The 9,856-nt window shown below is 39.3% G+C and overlaps 1 protein-coding gene across 1 annotated transcript; it reads right to left on the bottom strand.

The window, feature by feature from the left end:
• Positions 1-4,658: 4,658 nt before the first annotated feature.
• On the bottom strand, positions 4,659-5,603 carry LOC134443665 (complement C1q-like protein 2). The gene has a single exon (XM_063193316.1). It carries the CDS (start codon positions 5,601-5,603, stop codon positions 4,755-4,757), a length of 849 nt encoding a protein of 282 aa, XP_063049386.1. The 3' UTR covers positions 4,659-4,754.
• Between the last annotated feature and the right edge of the window lie 4,253 nt (positions 5,604-9,856).

Here is a 9,856-nt window from a genome sequence, read left to right as displayed (position 1 = left end):
TGTAATACTAGTGTAATACCAGTGTACAAATATGCAATACCATGTAATACCACTTACACACAAATAGCCTACATGATATAAGTACAAAATTGGTACATGGTGTCACACTGGTATGACGTGGTATTAAATATTGTTACACTGGTTATTACACTGTACCTAATGTGGTATATCCACTGTAATAGTGAACCATTAAAACAGTGTTACCATTTGCCCCATTTTTTCCTTCATTTTCACAATAGTCATTTGGTTTTAAGCCTATGCACGTCATTGATCTATGTATAGATATTAAATATATTTATTTTATATTTTGTATTTATCATAAACGTTCATGAAAAGGTGGACGGGAGTGGTAGGAATGATTGGGGACTGGAAGCGTCGCGTTTCGGGGATATACCTTAAGCAGTCGAAGGCGACTGCACAGGCAGTCTAGTTTTCTGTAGTAAAATACTGAAATATTGTTTTTAGACTGGGAGTACACAGACGTGTATATATTTTACATATTTTTAAAAATATTTAAAAATTGCACTAATGTATTGTAAAATATTGGGTAACCACATTAAAGTTATGTCTTGTATAACATATTTTTGAGTTCAAAAACTAAACAAATGGGTTTTCTCCTTGCATCCACTCATTTTTCATCAATATGACATGCAATGTGTGTCCTTATGGGGTGATGATTTCAGATTGTAAACCGGTATGAAGAGAGTTTGCCCATGTGATGAGGAAGTGAATATAGTTGCAGTTGATTGTAGTGTTGTGAATGACAGTGTGTTCCATGAGAAACCCAGTGTTTTTCTTTATGAAAATTGCGTGTAATCCAGAGAATTGTGTGTAATGGTGTGAAAAGAGTGTGTTTTAAATCTGGAATTTGAGTGTTAAGTAGGAATTGTGTTTAGTGTTCAGTGACATTGGTTAGGGGAGTTGGGAAATGGGTGAGATGTTCCGAGAATTGTGTGTGAAGTACCAGAACTTGTGTGGAGGCAATCGAGAAAAACTGTAATGAAAAATGAGTGGATGCAAGGAGAAAACCCATTTGTTTAGTTTTTGAACTCAACTTAACTTTAATGTGGTTACCCAATATTTTACAATACATTAGTGCAATTTTTAAATATTTTTAAAAATATGTAAGATATATACACGTCTGTGTACTCCGAGTCTAAAAACAATATTTCAGTATTTTACTGCAGAAAAATACCCTCTTTAGTAAGTAGAACACTGAAGAAAATAAGTTTCGACTGTGTTTCAAGTTGATTATAGAGGTTTTTTTTCATAGCAATAGGCTATACAGTAATGTAATGGGTTTTTTGTACTGCCAAATAGGCAGAGGGGTTTATTTTTGTGTTATTTTTGTGAAAAAGACATACAAATCTTTCTGTTTCTGTTTGTGTGTTGTGGGAATGAAGTTTTTCCAACTTATGTCACAGTATCCATGCAATCCAGAACAAAAAAAGTCCAAGTTACTGGGAGAAATTAGTTTTACCCTGTGCCCAACAGTGTTTTAATGGGTCTGCAAATGTGTATTGTAGTGACTGTCTGTGTGTGTCATTTGACGACAAAATTAGGTTTTTAGAAGAGAGTACATTGTTTTGAGACAAGACGTGCATTTTTCAGAGGTAGTGAAGAGTTTGGCCCGTTGTGTGTGAGGTTTGGAGATTTGTGTGTAGAGTTTTGATAATTCGAAGACCAATTCCGAAAATTGTGTGTAGGCAATCGAGAAAAACTGTAAAAGATTTGTCTCCATCGCAGGATATGGTGAATTTTGACATTTCAGATTCAAACTCCACAAAAACAAGGCAGAACGTTTCCTTGGCGGAGGTCTGCACTCTCTGAGCGCATTTCTAGTTGTCTATGTATTTGCATTGCCTAGTAGTAAAGCCATATTAAGCACAGCAACGGAAGGCTATGCAACCAAACAAAACACCATCAAATGTACAAATAAACCACTTTAAAATGTATGTAAAATTCACCAGAGTGCAAAATAGCTATTGAATTCCGTCCAGTGATCTCTTGTGGCTTGATGCTAATAGACTGGTTTAAGTAAGGACAAGATGTGGGCCTAACATCACTGGACTATTGCACATTAGTACTATGCATGACAAACAGAACATGGAACCTGACCCCACAGTAACCCACACCCACTAGTGATGTGTCGGTCGCGAACCGTTCGGCTCTAAGAGCCGGCTCTTTGAAGTGAACGACAGGAACCGGCTCTGCAATGGGAGCCGTTTTGGGAATTTTTTTTGGAGCAGTTTTTTTGTTTTGTCCTTCTCTCCCCCTCCCTCTCATTGTGTGTATCCTCTTAAAAGTGCCAGTGGATAGAGCAGGTGTTACAAACACACTCACAGCGATCAGAAATGCATAGTATGTATTAATACCTTTTTAATTTACTGTGTATTTGGGTATGTTGGGTCATGATTAAAGACTGATTATGATAAAAGTGTTGTTCATAAAGGCTTTTACACACTATACACTGCCCAAAGTGCTTCACAATGTCAATAATGAAACAAAATGTTGTAAAATAAAATTAAAACTTTTAATTTATTAATTATGTAAACATATATATAGGGAGCCGTTTGGGAGCCGAAAGAGCCGGCTCTCCATAGTAAGAAGAGCCAATAGAACCGCATCTCAAAGAAGAGCCAAAAATCCCATCACTAACACCCACTATCACAGTTACAGGTATAGGCAAGATGAGGGACACAGGCCCATGTGCAGATAGGGGTCTGCTCGTTTTTCCGACGCCCCATTGGTCCGATGCGTCAATGTTCCGAACATTTCCCATTGATCCTACATCACTTAGTCTCAGATACGTTTTTACCAATTAAATGAAACCCTTTGTCCCGACAGTCCAATGTTCCGACCAAAAGCTGCTTTAGATCACTGTCATCTCTGAAGCCTGCGCAGTGGTCATGCAGCTCTCTGTAACAAGTTAGGTTTAGGGAAAGTTTTGGTCAAGGCACAAATTTAAAACTCAGAAACATTGCAATAGCCTACTGACAGGTTAGGGTTAGGAATGGTTTTGGGTAGGGCACAATTGTAAAACTTGGCAACATTGCATTAATGACAGGTTATGTTTAGGGGTGGTTTTGGTAAGGGCACAGCTAGACCGACTCAGACGGATCTATGTGCTCATCGCAGCGCATGCAGTCTACTTGGCCCCAGGAAAAGCAGGACATACACCCTGGGATGATGACCAACCCCAGCCATTGGTCGGCACATTGAGCTGTCGGAGCAAAGGGTTTAATTTAATTATTTCGAGTTAGTGGGCTGTAGGATCAATGGGAAATTTTCGGAATATTGACGCATCGGACTAAAGAGGCGTCGGAAAAATGACCGTGCGGGGTGGGGGGAGGGGGGGGCTTGATTGTCTTTATCTCCAAGGAGAGGACCCCTGCGCTAAGCTATGCTAATAATTCTAACAGTAATAAATCTAAGCACTGAACACAGTGAGAAGAAAATTCCACTTCCAGTGATCGTGGCATGTGGCATGCGGAAGAGGTATTATTTACGTTGGTTGAAAACACATTATTCACTGACCGGTTAAGTTTCTGAATGTGTTTTGGTGAAGGCATTACAGTTCGACATTACAAACATGGCCGTAGCAACCACTGTAGCCGTGGAAGCCACTGTAGCCGTAGAAGCCACTGTAGCGGTGAAAGTCACTGTAGCCGTAGAAGCCTCTGTAGCTGTAGTAGGCTAGCATGACCAAGACTAGAGTCACCGTCACGTGATATACAATCAATGGCATGCCACATGCCACTAAACCCTAAAACTAAAAATCGACCATGGTAAACCATGATTTCGTGTTTTTTTGAGCATGGTTCGGCACAGTTATTGGTTTGAATATGGTTTAACTATAAAATTAACCATGTTTTTTTCTCTGAAAACTAACCATGTTTTACCACAGTTTATAATTACTCATTAAATTACACTTAATTGCCGCTTTTTTATCCAATGCACATAGTATTAGCGACAGTCCTTGGAGCAATGTGGGGTTAGGTGCCTTGGTACAGGGTATTGGTTACAGTCCTTGGAGCAATGTGGGGTTAGGTGACTTGGTACAGGGTATTGGTTACAGTCATTGGAGCAATGTGGGGTTAGGTGCCTTGGTACAGGGTATTGGTTACAGTCCTTGGAGCATTGTGGGGTTAGGTGACTAGGTACAGGGTATTGGTTACAGTCATTGGAGCAATGTGGGGTTAGGTGCCTTGGTACAGGGTATTGGTTACAGTCCTTGGAGCATTGTGGGGTTAGGTGCCTTGCTCAAGGACACTTCAGTCATGGATGGAGGTGTAGGGTACAGTAAAAATAAAAGGTTCCTACAGTAAAACAATGGTCAATTTTTGAAAGGGAATCCTCTAACACCCTCTCCCTACTCTTTGCGCCGTCCTCTAGGTTTTTTTTTTATTTACATATTTATTTATTTCTCTCGTTTCACATGTTGTATTAGTAGATGAGTCTGGACATTTGGTTCCCTGTAATCAGAGGTGGAATATAACTAAGTATTTTTACACTTACATTTTTACATTTACAATATACATTCATATAGACACATGTATAAATGCAGTGTAAATATACATTCATATAGACACATGTATAAATGCACATTTCACTGATCGCAACTGTGGAATGATGACACCAACAGATATGCAGTTTAAGAGGAATTTATTTCATCATGATCATGATTTATATTTATCATTCTACAATCAAATAATCACCAAAATGAATGGTGAGTGATCGTGGTGACCTGGCGTTCAGAGAGGGAAGAGCAGGAAGCCACTGAAGGTGCAGTAGTTATTAGGATCATCATAGAGCCTGCGGCCTGCTGGCAGCACCATGTTTACTAAGTCTCCCTTCTCCAGCTGCAGAGTCAGGCCACTGGACAGATAGGAGGCCTGTCCATCATTGTCATAATCCCACAGAAACATGAGCTGCTGTCCATTCTTATACATCTTGATATCCATGTAGCGTGAGGATAGCCAATCCAAAACAGTGAACCTGAAGTAGTAGACCCCCCTGACTGGAGCTGTGAAGAAGCCAGTTGTGCTGCTGTAGGCCTCTCCTACACTGGTGATGACTTTCTTGAACACTAAGTTCAGGTCATTACTCCCGGACCCTATGTTTCCAGAGTCAGTCAGACCTGCTGAGAAGGCCACCTTGGGTGCTACTCTGATCTCTTTCTCCAGATTCTCCACTTCAGTCTCACTGGCTGCCAACCGTTGTTGAACTGCTACATTCTCAGCCTCCAGAGCCTCCACCTTACTCTCACTGACTGCAAGCCTTTGTTTCATTGCTATATTATCTGTCTCACTGACTGACAGCCTTTGTTTCATTGCTACATTATCTGATTCTAGTACCTCAACCTCAGCCTCCAGTACCTTAACATCCTCTTGGGTGTATCTAAGCATTACCCTCAGCTCCACCACCATGTCTCTGAGTTCCTTCAGCTCAGCAGAGACGTCCAGCTGGGTAGAGACTTCAGCAGCAGCAGCAGCAGCAGTCCCAGTGTCCTGGCTCTCGGTCTGGACTTCAGTCTGGGTGTTCTCAGTCTGGACTCCACACATGGAGAGCAGCAACACCAGCAGTGAGATGGCAGCCCTCATCTTTCAAGTCACTGTAAAATACAACATTCAACAGATTCTGAGTGGCTTACACCATAGAAAGAATCATTACTGACCTGCTAACTAAAATGCATGTTCAGCTAAACATGCCGTTTTAAACACACACACACACACACACACACACACACACACACACACACACACACACACACACACACACACACACACACACACACACACACACACACACACACACACACACACACACACACACACACACACACACACACTGATCATAATAAGAGGCCACAATTACAGGAATGTTACAGACTCATCGATGTGTGTGTTGCAATTCAAAATATCAGATATAACGGGGTATGCCACTATTTTGGGGCTTAATACCGTTAAAATTGTTGGCCAAGGTTTATAAAGGTGGTAAAGTGTCTTATTTTTCATGTAAGCCGTTGTCTTGCTTTAAGACAAGTTAAAAGAGGGAGCATGTCTCTAAGCTAGTGAACGTCAATGGATCCGTGTAGCATGATAACCCCCCCCCCCCCCCCCCCCCCCCCCCCCCCCCCCCCCCCCCCCCCCCCCCCCCCCCCCCCCCCCCCCCCCCCCCCGCACCTCTCATCCAGCCTTCTAACTCCTTAACTCTCCAATTACATAGCAATACTTTAAGTAGGAGTGAATTCAGGTAATTTGGGCCACTTTTTCCCATTCACTTATATGCAAAACAAGTTGCCCAATTTTAAGTATTTTAAGTATTTCTAAACAAATAGTAGGGTTGGAAAGGGGGGTCCACGCGCACCCCCCGGCTTTTTTTACGCCACCTGATTTTTTTGTATCTTTAGAGTGTCTACTTCCAGAATCTGCCAGGTGCCAAGCTGAAATAATGTCCCATGGCCTTCATTTTTAACCATTTAATGCAACTGACAGGAGCCCAACAGATAGAAACAATGACAGAGAATAGGTCATTACTTTTGAAGTAAACTACATACAGAGACAAATTAACACAATTTCCCATATGTTTTTGTTTTTATGTTTTTGACTTTTGACAACATTTAAACAGCATATTTGCTCATAAACAGCAATAAAATGACTCAAAATATGTAGACACTCAACTAACTTTTCATTCTTTTGAGTTTTGTTGAGGTTTTTTTCACCATCTGCTCTTTCTTTATCATTTGCAGTGTAAATGTGAGTATTATATCGGGTATTAAGCTGAAATTATTACCCCCAGTCTCCATTTTTGACCCTTTAATGCGCCTGACTGAAACCCGACAGACTGAAACAATGATACAGAATGGGTCATAACTTTTGAAGTAAACTACATACAGAGACAAATTAACACATTTTCCCATACAATATTAACCTGAGGAATGATATTAAGTTGTTGTCTTTGACATTTCACAACATTTGAACTGCATTTTTGGTCATAATCGGCAATAAAATGGCCTAAAATATGTAGACACTCAAGTATCTTTTCATTCTTTCGAATTTTATTGTCTTTTGTCCACCACCGGCTCCTCCTTTATCATTTGCAGTGTACATGTGACTATTAACTTATATCTGGGTTTAGGCTGAAATAAGGACCCACAGTCTCCATTTTTAACCCTTTAATGTGCCTGACTGGAACAGATTGAAACAATGATACAGAATGGGTCATAACTTTTGAATTAAACTATATACAGAGACAAATGAACACTTTTTGCTATACAATACTGACCTGAGGAATGAAATTAAGATTTGACATTTGACAACATTTAAACTTATAATACTTTATAAAAAGACATAGTGTGGGTTGACTTTTGAAGTAAACCACAAAGAGAAGAAAAGCTAGCCCATGTCCCCATAATACTGAACCAAGAAATGCAATGAAGCACTTGTGAATGACTGTCGTCAACCTTTAAGCCGTGTTCCTGAACAAAAAAAGCATTATCATTAACACATCATCATTAACACAACAAATACCCAAAATGTGTAGAAAATAAGCAGTCTTTTTCATTCTTTCAAGTTTTATTGGTACAGTATACAGTATAAATTTGATTATGTTATTGAGTTTCAGATTGAAACACTATCTCATTTTCAAAAATATATCTTCCACTTAATAACCAACTAGCAAGTTCAAGAAACAAAGGTGGCGGTAACACTTTAGAATAATGGATGCAAAAAAGCATTATAAAGACTTAATAAATAATTAACTATTGATGAACAAAACATTAACAAACGTTTGTAAATGATTAGGAAATGTAAACAAATGCTTGTAAATGACTAGGAAATGTTATGTTAATATTTCATATTTATCAAACATTTACACGTTGCTTGTAAATGAATAAAATAGTCTGTTATAAGGTGTGTAAAATCTTGAATATATCATTTGTAGATATTTTATAAAGCATTAATAAAGCTTAGTTAATAATAAAAACATTTGTTAATGTTTTATTCATCATTAGTTAATTATTTACTGAGTCTTTACTAAGGAACATTATTATAAAGTGTTACCAAGGAGGCTTCTTTAAGACTTATTATCCAAACCTTCAAAAAATGTGAGGTAAAGGCACATCCCAAAAAGCAATTGCCGTGGGTGCAGGACATGAAAGAACACACAAGAAAAAAAGGAAAGACTATCCGCACGCCACAGAAGCTCCCTTGTCGTGATTTAACTAATGAAAAGCTGACACAACGTCTCGACCTGTAAGGTCTTCGTCAGGTGTCTCACGACAAGGGAGCATCTGTGGTGTGCGTATATTCTTTCCTTTTTCTTATTGCAAAACCTCCACATGTAATTTGTAGCTGAACATGAAGATGTGTCTTTCACCTTTTTCTGCAGACATAGACTGTTTGGCTTGTTATGCCAAATGTACAGGACAGAGAAACATGCCAGTGTAAAACACACTCATGGCTGACAAACTTTACAAATCTGGTCACTTGGATCAGGATAGTGCATTATTCAGGTAGTCATGCACCTACAAAACACTAGTGTGGATGGGTTGCTTGCTGCTGTGACCCTCCAAAATAGAATAACAGTTTAATTTCGAATCTGCAACCTTTGGGATACAAGTCTGACGCCCTAACCGCTTACCCATGACTGCCCAATTTACCCATGACTGTCCAATGAATTGGATCATTGTTGCAATCTGTTGGTTCCATTCCATGGAATTGAAGGGTTACAAATGAACTCAGTGGGTCATTATTCCAACTTAATACTCTTAATACACTTTTTAATGTAAATTATGAATGAAGAGCAGGTGTTGAAAAATAAATATAACCTGAAATAATTAAAAGATAGGCCTACTTGAATGTCTACATATTTTAGGCCATTTCATTGCCAATTATGCACTTCAAATGTTGTCAAATGTCAAAGACAAGAACTTAATCCATTAGGTCAACATTGTATGGGGTTAAGTGTTAATCTCTCTGTATGAAGTTAACTTCAAAGATTATGAACCATTTTGTATCATTATTTCAATCTGTTGGGTTCCAGTCAGGTGCATTAAAGGGTTAAAAAGGCAGACTGTGGGTCATTATTTTAGCCTAAAACCCGATATAATAGTCACATTTACACTGCAAATGATAAAGGATTAGCAGGTGGTGGACAAAAATACAATAAAACTCAAAAGAATGAAAAGATACTTGAGAGTCTACATATTTTAGACAATTTTAATGCTGATTATGACCAAAAATGCAGTTCAAATGTTGTGAAATGTCAAAGACAACAACTTAATATCATGAAAAATGTGTTAATTTGTCTCTGTATGCAGTTCACTTCAAAAGTTATGACCTATTCTCTGTCATTGTTTCAATCTGTTGGGTTCCTGTCAGATGCATTAAATGGTTAAAAATGAAGGCCATGAGACATTATTTCAGCTTGGCACCTGGCAGATTCTGGAAGTAGACCCTCTAAAGATACAAAAAATACAAGGGTTTCCCTTTGGTGGGGTGGTGTTGGGTGGGTGGCGTAAAAAAAGCCGGGGGGTGCGCGTGGACCCCCCTTTCCAACCCTACTAANACCCTGTTATTCACATTTCTGTGCTGCCAAGTACACATCGATCTCACCTTTAAGAGTAAGATCTGTCACTGGTGTCTGTAGCAGCAATACTGATGGCAGAAGTCGGTGCAGCAGCAGCAGCAGCGTCTGTGACTCCAAGTTACTGTAAGATAAAACATTCAACAGATTCTGAGTATCTCACACCATGGACGGAGTCATTACTGACCTGCTTAAAGCAGAAATACACACACACACACACACACACACACACACACACACACACACACACACACACACACAACCAACT

Source organism: Engraulis encrasicolus, unplaced genomic scaffold, assembly GCF_034702125.1.
Source record: "Engraulis encrasicolus isolate BLACKSEA-1 unplaced genomic scaffold, IST_EnEncr_1.0 scaffold_34_np1212, whole genome shotgun sequence".
In the NCBI taxonomy this organism is placed as follows: Eukaryota; Metazoa; Chordata; class Actinopteri; order Clupeiformes; family Engraulidae; genus Engraulis; species Engraulis encrasicolus.
Note: the sequence above shows the minus strand (reverse complement) of the source record. Positions and strands in the feature narration are given on the sequence as shown.